The 14,218-nt window shown below is 45.7% G+C and overlaps 1 protein-coding gene and 1 long non-coding RNA gene across 4 annotated transcripts in view; one reads left to right on the forward strand and one right to left on the reverse strand.

The window, feature by feature from the left end:
- The window catches only part of LOC143148084 (discoidin domain-containing receptor 2), a 199,761-nt gene that overhangs the window by 27,073 nt on the left and 158,470 nt on the right, over nucleotides 1-14,218 (reverse strand). For all 3 annotated transcript variants that reach the window (XM_076313992.1, XM_076313991.1, XM_076313990.1), the window contains 2 exons: nucleotides 8,592-8,697; nucleotides 724-955 (listed from right to left, as the gene is read on the reverse strand). In XM_076313992.1, coding sequence (XP_076170107.1) covers nucleotides 724-955; nucleotides 8,592-8,674 — 315 coding nt within the window. In that variant the 5' untranslated portion in view covers nucleotides 8,675-8,697. The remainder of the gene's footprint in view (nucleotides 1-723; nucleotides 956-8,591; nucleotides 8,698-14,218) is intronic.
- On the forward strand, nucleotides 10,062-12,212 carry LOC143148181 (uncharacterized). The gene is made up of 2 exons (XR_012992431.1): nucleotides 10,062-10,581; nucleotides 10,649-12,212. It is a non-coding gene; the product is annotated as an uncharacterized LOC143148181 (long non-coding RNA).

Genomic DNA, 14,218 nt, shown 5'->3' on the forward strand with positions numbered 1-14,218 from the left:
AAAATTTTCCATTGTTTCGCATCGCGACCTTTTATTTGTCGGCTGCGACAATACGTGGCGAGTAACGAGAAACGCAGCGGACAATCGCCATTTTGGCCGCGAAAACGCGTAGAATCGCGTCGGGGAGAATTTGTAAAATATTTTTCTTATTTCTGTCTTTTTCTCTTAAATTCTATCATTTATCTATCGACGTAATACCGTAAATATTCGTTACATCTTCCACGATTCAACGTTAAAGATTTACGGTGCACGTTTGCAAGAATCGAGAAAAGAATGCGACCCAATTTAGAAGTTACGCTCCTTCATCGGTCGATTTTCGCAACCGCGATACTTTATCCTTAATAAGATTCTCGTGTTTACCGAAATAACAAATACGTATCGCGAATGACGTATAACATCCCGTCGTACGTCAGCCCCTCTGTTTCCCTACGGGCAATAACTGTTCCACGGTGAAACTTTGGCCAACTTAACGAGAATTTATTCGTTAGGAGTCCGATCGAGAGGCTTACTCCTCCCGAGTGCATAATTCCCGACTTCCGACGATCCGTAAGGTTTTATTATACACCTCGTATCTTTCACGCGTTCGTCGTTCCCCGCGTCCTGTACGTTCGGTGCACCCGTGAACACGGTAGGTAGTTATCGCGGCCGATAAAAAGGGCAATTGATACCTCTCGCTAGTAAGCAGCTCGATTATCGTCCTCTCGACGATCCTTTGAAACTCACCTCCTCGCCCCTCACGTCCCTGTAACGAACCCACTTCCCGAGCTTCGGCCTCCAATATTCCAGCATGTAAGCCTCCGAGTATTCGACACCTTGCCCGTTACCGAACCGGCCTTGAGTGCCGGTGGCGGTGATCATGTGGACCGTGTGAAGATCGATTTCCAGCCACTCGCGTGGTTCCGTCGTGATCTGCTGCTTCGGGCACCAGGCACCTCCGTGGCTCTCTTGCCTCAGCCTGCAAAGGAGAAATATTTACTCTGGGATTACCAAGGGGAGGGGGACTTTATTTTTTCCGCGCCGAGAACCACGGTTTCTTAGCGGGAAACCTTCTTTTAACGCGGGAAAGAAACTGGAACGAACGGTGAATCATTTCAACGGAATCGCGCGCCGCGAACTCGAAGATATCCGATCGATGGCCAATACGATCGAGACGCAACTTTTGTGTTTACTTCTCTTTTAGATGACATTTATCGCGCGAAACGGACATATGTTACTTTTAGAGAGCAATATCGATGTGCATAGATTGTAGAATATTAATCGTTGGTATTGTACGAGACGAGAACTACGATCTTGTTATCGATTCGACGAAAAACGAAAGAACGAATGACTCCTTCTCTAAGAGGAGGAGATAGCTACTTCTCCAAGGTCTCGTTGATATCTCCGAACGTTTGAGATACGAAAATTGAAAAGAACACTCGATGTGACTCATCCTGTAGATCGAAGTATCGAGTACGAGGATCAAAAAACAAAAAAAATCGTGCACAATATTAATTTTCCTCGATGTTCGTAATTTTACCCGCGTCTCGCGACATCGCGATCAATTTTCCCAACTATTCGGTACATTGTTTCGAAATACCATCGAGTACGCGACCCTCGAAATTACAAACGCGACCCTCGAAATTACAAACGCGATAAAAACCTCGGTAGCCCGTTCCACTCAAGAAACTTCCACCCTCTACGAATCTCACCGCATCTCTCCCCACACACCCCTGATAAACTAATTCCCGCTGGTATTAATTATAGATCGGTAATTCGCGGAATCCGTGGCGCGCGATTATTTTTCAATTCCGTTCGACGAACCGCGTCGAGTACCGGGAAACCAAAACGATCTGCAAAACTCGATGAATTTCCCGGGTGTATTTTTCTTTTCTTCCTCTTCTTTCTCTCTCGTTTCTTTTTTTCTTTTCTTCCTTTTTTCTTTGTTTTTTTTTTCTTTCTTCTTTTTTTTTCGTTCGTCGCGTACACTCGACGCGCCGTATGCAGACGTTGCAATTGACGCGGCGATAAAAATCCATCGATAAGACGAAAGCAAAGAGGATGAGGGTATAATCGGAAATGTTACATCGTCGCAGAAAGGAAATCGTATAAATACGTGATCCTCCTGGCGGCTGACGGATAACCGTCACCTCGTCGGGGCGATACGGGGTGAAATTATAATTTATCGATCGAGTCGAGCCGCCGGATGGCATGAATTAAAGATGAGCCGGCACCGCCGCGAGAACGGTGCAAGGGGAAGCCACTTCGAGCCGGCTAATAATTGTATTCGCACATACCTTTCGCGGACTCGTCTATGGCATTAAAAACCTTCCGCCCCTTCGACCGCGATTGCCGCGAAAAACGCGCGTTGCGAGAGGAATGTCGGCACGGATTCTACCGATCGCGAAGGAAATCAAAGAAACGGAGAGAAAGAGTGAACGAAAGAAAGAGAAAGAGAGAGAGAGATGAGAGAACGAGATCGCGCGAGTGTCGCGTCGAATCTAATCGCTTCGTTCCCTCGTTCGACGTCTCACTTCTCCGTGCTTATTACCATTTTAGTTCCTCATTAACCGCTATCTTGCCCTATAAATGTTTCACAGCGCGATGCTCGCGCGCACGAGCCGCGCGAGAACGAGGTTACGATTCGTGAACGCCTCTCCTTTAACGATCGATTATCAACGAATCGTTTCGCCTCGAAATACGACTGAGTTGTATGATTTTCCACGATCAATATTTTGGCAAATTTTTCAATCGTTTTTAAATTATTTAATTATTTTTGAAGTTTTTCCAAGTTGAACTTGAATCGTGCTTCTGTTCAAAAAGTATCGGTATATTCGAAAATCGGATTTTCAAGTTTGCAACGTCGACATACAGTCGGGAGGAATGAGAATGTCGGAGAATCTAGTTGTAAATATTGTAGTGGTTTCAAAGGGTTGATATTTGTACGGTGAATTTTTCGTGGGATTTTTATAAGTCAATTTTACGATTGTATCGCGAATGCGTGGTGACTTGGTTATCGGTTACATCGGGCTGTCACGTGTGTATGTATCACAGGGTCATTTTTAACGAATTAAATATTAGCTATCGATAAATCTGTTTGTCGGATTTAGTAGAGTGTACCTTTTTAATCTGTAATAACGATTATTCGAGCGTGTTTGTTTCGAGGATAATGGATTCGGGCTCCGATAATTGTTTTATACGACGTTTCCTGTAATTTCATATCTCTTGTTCAACCTGTAGGTATTGTCAAATCGTGATGCACCGTGTCATTGGAAATGTACTATGTCGCGTATGTTACGTAATGTTTTCGATCGGAATTTTTCGTTTCAATATTCGAATTACCGGCTGTAACTCGTAACCGTGTGTCGTGCGTTCAGACTGGTAAAATAATTGTACGCATCGATGGCTCGACTATTTTCGCGTATTCTCGTTCCAGCTGCTTGTAATTAATTCTAGAATATACCGGTGAGAGTCTCGAACTCTTACTTTGCGCAACTCTGCTCAATATTCGGTAAATTTCCATATCGTTTGCCTAATTACTTTATACCCGCATATATCAAGGAAGGCAGCTATATATCAATCAAAAGCTCGTTCCGTCTACTTTATTATAATACGACCATGATCGAGTACCTTAATCCGAACAAACACGTACGATGTGCAATGTCAATGGACGAATCTAACTACGCGTGACGTATTTTACCCGCTTGTAACGCATTTACGAGACCTGTACAATAATCAGAACATTGGAACGCATAAAAAATCGAACGTACAAAGTTTACGTTTGCAAAGATTACTTTTGTGATCGTCTAAAAAATAACCTTCTAATTACCAATCATATTTATCTAAAACTAAATACATCGAACGACTGTACGGAGAGACAGACCTTTGTCAAGTGTATTTTCTTCATTCGGTATTGGTACACCAATCGTCGAAATATTGTCGCGCAGACCGCTCGTGAAACCAGAAGTCACGAAACGGTAAATTCCGTTGGAAAATATTCGATCGTCGCGAAACAATTCCGCCAACTCGATCGGCCCGCTATCGATGTATTATCGTCATAAATTTCTGCGCCCGGAGTTCGGAGTCCCAGCTCGGGGCTGTCGGTTCGAAACTCAATTCCAAGTTTACGAAAGAAGAGGAGGGAGTGGGGGAAAAAAAAGTAAAAAGGAAAAACCTAGGTGTACCCACTCCTACCGAGATTACTTTTCCAACGACACCCGCCCACGGAGCGGGCGCGACGGAAACCCGAAGCACCTTCGAATCCACCCCGTGCCACCCCTTTGAAACGCGTCGCGAAGCTCCCCGCCTGCTCGCGGAAAAAAAAAAAAAAATAATAGAAGAAAAAAAACGCGCGAGCCCGTGTAGTCGAATTCGCTCGAGCGCGAGTCTCTCGTAATATACGAGCCGAAAGCGTTCGCGGTGGCAATAAAGAGGTGAGCTACCGCCCTCTCTCGAGCGTCAGAATTTTAAGTGTGGCTTTGATACGCGGGAAGGGGTAGTAAAAGCGGTCCGAGCGCGATCCCGGTGCTTCTCGAGCGAGGAACCCGGCCGCTCGTCCTCGCCGCGGAAAAGAACGGAAAGTCGAGGGATAAAAGCGAACGGAAGAACCGAGCGGAGAAGACAAGGGATGGGGTGGCCTAAGATCAACGAGAAAGGTAAATAGGAACACGAAGGGCACCAGAGAAAGACAGAGAGAGAGAGAGAGAGGGAGACAGAGGGTGGATATCCCCGGCGCAGCGAAAGACCATAACTCATAGCCCATTAAGAGAACTCGAACTGCCTTGGCTGCCACTTTGATACAGTCCAGGGCATCAAAGACATTCCGCGAGCGAGCGAGCGAGTGAACGCGCGCGCGCCACCCGGCTCCGCGATAAATCTTGGAACGGACGATTACGCCGACTTCAGCTGCGAGCTGCCACGTCGGCGGAATCGCCGAAAAGCGCGACGACGACGAAGAGGCCGATTATCGGGAGGAATGGTTTGTCGAACGCGAACAACGAACGAACCGAGTCGCTCGTGGGAGCTAGTTCCAGGAGTGGGGGTGGGGAGGCCCGTGAGCGTCAGACTTACGATCCGTCCCGGCCCCGGAGATGATTTGTTGCCGGCGGCGACAGGGGGGACAAAGGAGGCCCACCCCGGTTCTTTGTGACCCGGAGAGTCGGTTCGATGAAAATGTTCTTCCGTGAACGCGAGCGGACCCGCTACGGGACACGGGAGCGACCAAGTTCGAGCAACACGCGACCGGTGGACGCGCGCGAAGACAAACGACGCTGTTGCCGAGACGCGCGGCGATCCCCGCTTACGCGACGCGGAATTTATTTTTACGGTCCTCGCGCTCGCGAGACTCCTGTAGTTTCCTTTGCGTGTTCAACGGGGAATTTCGACCACGGTGGCGGGTGGTTTCGCGAACTTTTTGGAAAGTAAACCCTACGCGGTTCCAACTCACTCCTTTGCTTTGGAAATGGAGAATTTCTTCGTTCGAGATTTACAGCCGAGACGTTCCCCGTGCTGTTGTTTCGGTTACGAGGTTGCTCTTATGGATTTCACTTACGAACGGGTGAAATTATTCTTTGGGTAGTTGTCGAGAAAGGGTACAGAGTAACGAATCTGTATTGCGTTCTTGGAATGGTATTTAGAAACGGAGCGATCGTTTCTAGAATTTTCAGAAAGTGGAGGGATTCTTCGAGTGAGAGATTCGCGGACAGGACATTTTTGTTTCGGTCAAGAGGTGCTCTTGTAGATTATTTACGTACGTGTAGAAAATAACTTAGAGTAAATTTGTGGATTGTAGTTAAGAAACTTAAGAAACGGGTAACGGGTAATGGATTGTGTTGCCTGTATTCTTGGACTACGTTATCAATTGGGGGCATTTATCGAATGCTACTAGTATGTTACCACTTGTTTCCATCCTCGGATTACCTTCGCGATTTACTTTCTAAACCTTCCATGTATCTTTCGAAAATAGAAACCGTCGAATAAAAGATTCTAGAGCATCCATTCTAGAAATACAAAACGACATTACCCCAATTCCATGGATTTAATTTACTATACCTTTTCGTTCCAGATATTATTACACTTTTATTCAGGGAGCACTTACGAAAGGGCCGATGATAATTAATTTTAACCGATTCCGTGTGAAAAATTGTACCAAGCACTTCACAAAGATTGAAATATTAGCGACTTGATCGGGACACGATTAAGAAAAATATTCGTCCATCGACGGGTCGTTATCCACGAAGGTCGTTATCCACGGTATCTCGAAAATAGCGAAGAGGTGCGCGTAATACGAGTTAGATGCGCGTATTTTAGGGTAAACGGAGTCGCATGGGGTAAATAGGGTATTCACCGGGAAGCCCGCAGTATCAGGAAGCCATGGAAATACCGTTGAAGAAGGTCTAGACGGTCTACTGGCAAAGAGTGTTCGCCAAGCGACGTTATCGGCATTGCATCGAAAAGGCTTTCCTTGCTTTTATATCGCGGCCAGAAGGAAAATATCGGGATAGCTTCTTACGCGTTAAAACGACAATTACCATACGAGCATTAACGCGTCCTTTCAACGAAACCCTACCTCCTGCCATAAACACGTTCGCGGCTTGTCTTCGCGTTTCGGTGGATTCTACGTTCGCCTACTCTGTCGTTCGAATAACTCGGACCACCCGTGGCTATCAAAGAGGCTCGTAAATTTTCATTCGCGACGTGTCGGGTGATCCGTGATCTCTACGCTTTTAATAACCATCCAGAGATAAGAATAATATCCCGTACCTGTTAAACACTTACAATACATCACGAATATTTACGATTCCCACGATTATCGTATCCCTTCCACCTCGGTTCAACGCAAACTTTACCTCGATTGGTGGTACGCTTTCGTTAATTCTTCTAACGAGTAATTTCAATATTAACAACCCCGCCGGTTGTATTCCAATAATCCCGAAGAACTTGGATTACTACGCCCGCGACGCCGGCAACTTTCATCGAGGGGAACAAAGTTACGATCGTAGTTGCGAACGCGACTCAATTTGCAGTAAGTTCCGCGGATTCTATTACCGTTCGTAGTCGTCGCGCGTAATGATAATAGTAGCCCGCGCAGACGCGCGCTCCGCGATAAGTAAAGTATCAACGATATCGTAACGCGACGAAATAATCCGTGTTTTCCACCACCTCGATAAGGGTACACCGTCGTGGCCGTGGGAGGGTGGATAAGACGGCACCTGGTCGCGGACAATTCGAATGCTAATGGATCTCTCGAGTTACAACGTCCAATAACGATAAAATTATTTTACGCGACGTTATCGAGGAATTGAAAAATTCCGTTACGGCGAAACGTTCCTCGAGGTTAAACGATTCGCGAGCCTCGGGTCATTAACGCCGTGGGTGGTCCCTCGGTTGGGACCTCGTATTTGGACACACTCTGTCCGTTCTCTCTCTCTCTCTCTCTATCTCCGTGTGTTTGCCTAGATCCTCTCTTTGGAATGGTAATTAGCTGGCACGTATAATCAAAGGAATACGCGGAGACCAACGTTAACGATGCCTAAGAGCTTCGGAACGTTCGATACAAATGGCTCCGCATGCGGGACAGCACCGCGTCATTAATCCTCATTGCGGCTCGAAGGCCGAATTAGACGTGCAGTTTAGTAGTCGGTGATTAATACGGTGACCGCTCGAGTCCCGATCGTGAGCTATCTCGGCCGTGGACAGGATGACGGACAGGAAGAGGATCATCCGTTTAAGCCGTAGAAAGCATTCGGAGTCAGAAACGTTATCGTGCATCACGAACCGAGCGGGCTAACTTTTTCTTTTCCCATCGTCGATCACCATCGCACAATTGCGCCCGCATCGATCTGCCGCGCTTTTTTTCAAATCTCCGTCTATCGATATGCCGACAAATCTTCCCCGCCCCCGTCGCGCGAGCTACGTTGAAATATTATTTATACCGGGCCGCGATATTATTTATTTCGAATTTCGGTTCGACACTGCCGGGGAAATTATTGCCGAAATGTGACACCGTTTCCAGAGCCACGGTGAACGTTCGATCGTTTCAACGTAAACGTGTAAATATTGTAACGATCGTCGATCAAATTTCGCCCGATGCGAACGAAATACTTCCCGATTGGTAAATTGTAACTTTCGATACGGTGAACATTCAGCCGACGGGTATTTTTTTACGCGTTCGAATTAACAAATGATAAACAGGTACTGTAAACTTTCCACGAACTTTGAGTGTACAACAGCGCGGGAAAATTCGGAAATTTAAAATTACCTCGTTGGAAATTTTCTCGATCGTGGAATTCGAAAAATTCATAGAAACTTTCTCGCTGGGGTATATTGAAAGGATCTTGAAAATGTTTTGCAACGACACGAAGGTTGGTGGAGGGGGTAAAAAAATTCGAATTCGAGGAATTCTTCGGCGGAGTTCGCGGGATCTTTTCCCGGAGAACGTTTCAATTTATCTCCGAATAGGTCGCTTAACGAAGCGCGCTGATTTTCGGAAATTGCATCTCTGTTCCGCGCGGCTCACAAAGGAGTTAATTTTATCATATTTCCGAATGCGTATTGCATCGCATCTGCATAATGCGCTCCATAAACGAGACGGTAATACACGGTAATTCACTCACCGTCCGTGATGTGGCCCGACGTTTCCGCTATCGAAACTCGAGCTCGCTGTGATGTCTGCATCGGGAATCACACCAGATTCCATCCCCAGGGGTGCGATGCATTGTGCTGCAAACAAAGGAAATTGCTTTGATTATATATACGTCTATATTCGTTCCGCGCGCTCTTTCGCTCGCGAGGAGCGTGATTACGATTCGTACGTTTCGATTGTTCGGCACAATTGTAACGCTAATTATAATGCATCGTTGCGTTAACCTTTCAACGAAGGCGAACGCGACGCGGTAACCGTGAATTAAAAAATTCGACAAACAAACGTAGACGCGGTTCGATGAAATATGTAACGCTACGATCGCGTCAACCTCGAATTTCGCTCTTCCGATCGAAGCTCAAGATCGCGCAAATTAATCGCGCGATGGTAAATTTCTTTCGCGATTCGAGGGAAGTGATAAAGAGAATCGGAGCTCTCGGAAAGAAAAATACCGTGTCGAGTAAAAATGTCAGTGGTGAATTGCGATTGCACGGAGTCGATGACGCGTAAATACATTTCGACGAAACGAGACGCAGGACCGTTTCCTCGATGGCTCGCAAAATCCAAAATTAGTCGGCTCTTTGTGGAAAAAGTTTGTCGACCCCTGCCGAACTGAACCGCACAAGCGCGTCCGGAAACGCTTGTTCCGAGTAGCTTGCGTCTTAAAAATTTTCTATCGACGGAAAGAATATTCTCCGAGCCGTTATGCATCAAATGAGCAATCATTCGCGGAATAAAAACAGGGAATTTTCCGCGAAAGAAAATTGAAACGAACCGTGCACAGACCACGAGACACAAATGACTCGATCGACGTGTACGAATTAACCCACTCGCGTTTCGATCGAACAATTACAACAAAGAAAAGAAACTGGTCCTTCCGCGCGAGAGAAAATTTTCCACGGAAAGACCATAGATCGTTCGACACGGAAACGATTCAAGAGAGAATTCATCGTCGTGGTTCGAGACTCGTTTCGAACCACCGAGCGGACCCGATCCGCGCGAGTCCTCGTCGTTATTTTCGGCGTTACGCGTATTACGGTTCATCGAGCTTTCATTACACGTCTCGATCGCCGCTTCCTCCGCAACAACACGCAGAGCCCTCGATGACTCGCGATTACGAGCGCGAGGGGGGACAGACGTGGCCGGTGGGGGCCCCTCTCCCCCCCCCCCCGGATACGTCGTATTTTTCGTACGGGAGTGTTGGTTGCTCGCTGGCGATAATTGCGTTACCGAGAAACGCTTTCCAATCGCGGCGTCGGAGGCGCGAGAAACATTTTCGACGATCCGAAATTACACGTCTGCGGCCCCCGGCAGCGGTACGGTCGCGGAACACGCGAACGTACCGAGAGTGGGGACCGCGGGGCAGTGTGTGGGGGCAGAGACGTCGTCGCTGGTATAAAAATGTAACCGTCCTCGAGGAAACCATCAAAGCGGACGATCTGTTTACCCGCACCGTGGCAGAATCGGACTTCCCGGGAATAGGAAAATAATATACGACCGTTTAGCGGGAAACCGTATCGCGAACGAGAGGCGTCCACGGTTCGGCAAACTCGATAAATTCGACCACACGGAACGAAACGAAACGAAACGAAACGAAACGAAACGAAACGAAACGGTACGAAACGGTACGGCAGGGCACGGCCAACGACAGCTGTTTCCTGAACCTGTTCCAAAACCGTCAACGATCCTCTTTTCTCGTGACCGTGAGACGGAAATCTGCTCGCGTAAATACAGGACGTTTCGGGAAAAACCACGGGAACGCCTGCGCCATCGGAAGCGTTCACCGCGCGACGAGAAACATCGAAGCCGTGGGTTTTACCGGGATATAGCGCGGAGAGGAGTCTACCAGGGAATCTGGATCGAAACGTTCGTAAATATTGTAGAGCTTTGCCGTTGTGGGAACGAAGTACTCCGTGGATTAGTTATCGGATGTCGTCTAGAATGTTTCCTTGATCTTTTACACTGTACGTATACTTTTACTTTTTCTAAGTAACCTGTGTGTATTTTTACTATTTTTTCGTTTCTTTTCAGTTAAATGGGATGAAATTTTATCAGTGTACAAATATGTATAGGGTATGTTAAATATTGAAACGAGAGGAGAATGAGGAAGAGAAAGCGGATGTGTCACAAAGCTCGATTGGCTTGGTAATTTCTAAATGATGAAATAGAGAGAGAATAAAATCAAGTAGGTTTCAATAAGAGTTAATAGCCACGCATATGTAATTAATAATAGTGGCAGGAGTTAGACAAGTAGCGATCGGAGAGAGAGGTTTGCGAATAAAAATTTATGTGTTGTAAAATAGCGTACGTATAAACCGTACCAAAGACTTTACCAGTGAATTTAGATCGAAACGTTTCTAAAAGTATTGCAAAAATATGGAAACGAAACGTTCCCCGTTAGTTATCGGATAAATGTCACCTAGATTATTTTTTCTACTCTTTTTCGTTGCATTTTTTTCCGTAAGTAGTGTGTATCGTACGGTAAAGATACATTGTTATTATACGTCGGTCGACCCTTATTTTTATACCTTTACCGGATAAACTGTAGCAAAGAGTTTACCAGCGTATCTAGATCGAAAAGTTTGTAAGAAAAAAGCCACGAGAACAATGTGTGCCCTGGATTAGTTATCGGTCAGTCACGTAGATTGTTTTGCTACTCTTTTTCACCGTACTTTTTATTCTGCAATTGGCGTGTACCGTTGTGCGATAAAAATGTACCGTTATTGTATTACCCGATCCGTATCTTCGTGCCTTATAACGCGTGCAATAGTAATAACGCAATTAACGTTTTATCGCGACACGAACGTCTGAATGATATCCCATTAAATGTGTTCCCGACTTCGATCGCGAGTATTATTTATAGAGGAAAAATAGTTCACGAACACATGCGTTACCAGAGCGTTCGCTTGAAAAGCTTAGGTCGAAAGAATTAATTTACACCGAGTACTCCGAGTGTTTCCCATGAGATTCGATGCACGTACGAGCACGCCTTGCAGTGCCTCACCGAATACCGTGATAGATCGCCACGATGCAACGATAGTTTCCAGAGATGGGTAAAATTTTATTCGAACAAACGACGAATACGAACCCGTAACGATTTATTCGCAACATTTATTCGATCGAACGGTTCCGTTCGTTTCTCCACAGTATTCCGTTTTCGCGATTCGAACATTAATTTTTACAGTACCCTCGCTTTCCATTACATTTGCACGCGCAAATTCGCAAACGAGTCGAAAATGTCCACGAATGATAAACACGCGCGAAGTTTAACCATATTTTGAAATATATCAAAGCACCAATTTACATCGTAATCGCGACATTTCTGACTCCGTTCGATAACTATTTACATATAAATGTAATCTCCGTGCACGTGTACGTACTCACGCGCCCGCGTGTTTACCTTCTCGCTTTTATCCTCGTTAAAAAACACTTCAATTATCCATTTCGACGAACCTTTGAATAAATACCTTGAAAGTAAATCTCTGATAATTGAACTGTAAACACGTGTCTATTAAATCGAAACGTTTACTCGTACAAAAAAAAAAAACAGAAAATAAACAAGTATAGAATTCAACGAATTCACTGAAAAAAGAAACATTTCCTAGTTACGCGTATCTTTTCCCCGAGTTTCGATAGGTGGACCAGTTTTCGATCGTCCGCTTTAAAACTTCGTTTTTACAACCGAAACTCAAAACGTGCTTCGTCGAGGCGAAGTTCGGCAGCGAAATCCACGGTACGTGGATAAAAATTTACGGTTCGACTTCTTCTGTTCCGTCGATATCCGTTATCTCCCACGAGACTCGCGCGGAAACGGAAACGAACGATTCCAACGTCGGTTCGCGAGACCCCGGTTTTTTCGTTTTTCTTCTTCCATATTTTCTTTTTTCTTTTTTTTTTCGCGAGATTAAAGCCCTAATCCGCGCGACGAACTTTCCTCGTAAATAAATTTTTAACGAGATACACACACGGCTCCGGTCAAGTCGCGGTCCCGTGCAAGTTTTACGACTCGACGGCCGCTTATTTCTGGTAATTAACTTCTCTACATGGACGCACTTGTTCCCGGGAGTTGAACCGACGCGCGTACAACACCGTTTTTGCCGTATGAAATTTCGCCGCGTTGGTTTTTCGCTCCTCCGCCACTCCGAAACCGTCGAGCGAGCGCGAACGCCGCGCGATCACAACGTAATCCATTCAACGGGGATCAACTTTTTTCCTTTTTTTTCTCTCTCCATCGCGTTTTTCGCCTTTTCGACGCTCTATTATGCGAGCTAGGCGCGAGCACGTATCGATAATCGATCGAGGGAGCCGCCTCGAGCGTTAAAATTAGCAATAAATCGCAAATTGCGTTCGTACAACCGGATGAAAATTCAACCGATGTGTACCGTAAGTTCGAATTACCCGCTCTACTTTAGCGACCAGTGGAAATCGCATCAGTCGAGCCAACGCGTAGATAACAAATTTAGAGAAACATTGGCACGTGGCGCGTTTCATGCGCGATGGGTGAAAGTTTTCGAATAATTTTCGAGCGACCATTACGCAAATGGAGCGAGTCGTAGGTTGCTTGTAGAGTACCGTGCGCGAGAATGTTTACTTAGAGGGCAACCGGGGGAGAAGGAACGAAAACCCATGCGACCAGAGAAAGGTTTTAAGAGAATGTTTAGAAGGAAGCCCGGTTGCGATAGACCGACAGCAGGGAAGAAAATACAAACTCGAGATTACAAGACACATTCGAACAAACACGCCAGTCTCGGTAATTCGAGTGTAGTTAGGAAAAATAAAGCCAGAGATTGGACACGCCACTTGTGTCTCGGAGCTCGAGCGTAACCATAACACACTCCGCTACTATTCCACGACGGTGGAAAGACTGCTCTCGAACACCGAACGAACTTGAATTCGGGAAGGTAAAGTTTCATCCAAGTGGTGCAAACCGCTCCAGGAACTGGAACTCGACGATCGAGAGTTTCGACGAAACATCTCCACTCGCGAAATAAAGATACCTCGTGAAGCTTCGTTTCCGAGCAAATGGGTCAACGTTTCCTCGATCGATTAAAATGTCATCCGTTATAGTATTTTTTTTGTATCATTATTAAGAAACTTTTTCGAAGTGAGAAGAAACCGATATTTGGGAATTTTTTCCGACGATACGGAACTTCCTATATAAATATTTCGTACGTGTGTCGAGTATACGCGCTTTGCACAATATTCTCGCCAAGTTTCGTAGAAGAATGTTAACGCGTATGGAAAATACCAACGTTCTCCCGTCGCGCTGTCCGAATTTCCCGCTCCGTGGATTTCTCCGGCGTTAGTAATCCGAGTGGAATAAATTTAGAATTGTTAGAGAGGACGGTGAATTGCTCTGTGTTGTAGAAAATATCGATTGGTGAATTTACGAAAAGAAAAATGTTCGAAAAAGATCGAAAATTTTCGAAATCTTTGTGAAAAGGTATCGAAGACGGAAAATAAACAGAAAGTATGCTGCACGAGAAATGTTACACGTTATGCGGAGAAAACTATCACAAAGAATTGTGTTCTCCGTTTTCGGTCAAATTGGGCCCAATAAAGATGGTAAACGTGCGAATTACAAAAAAAGAAGATAATTAT

This window comes from Ptiloglossa arizonensis, chromosome 6 (assembly GCF_051014685.1).
Source record: "Ptiloglossa arizonensis isolate GNS036 chromosome 6, iyPtiAriz1_principal, whole genome shotgun sequence".
Taxonomy (NCBI): domain Eukaryota; kingdom Metazoa; phylum Arthropoda; class Insecta; order Hymenoptera; family Colletidae; genus Ptiloglossa; species Ptiloglossa arizonensis.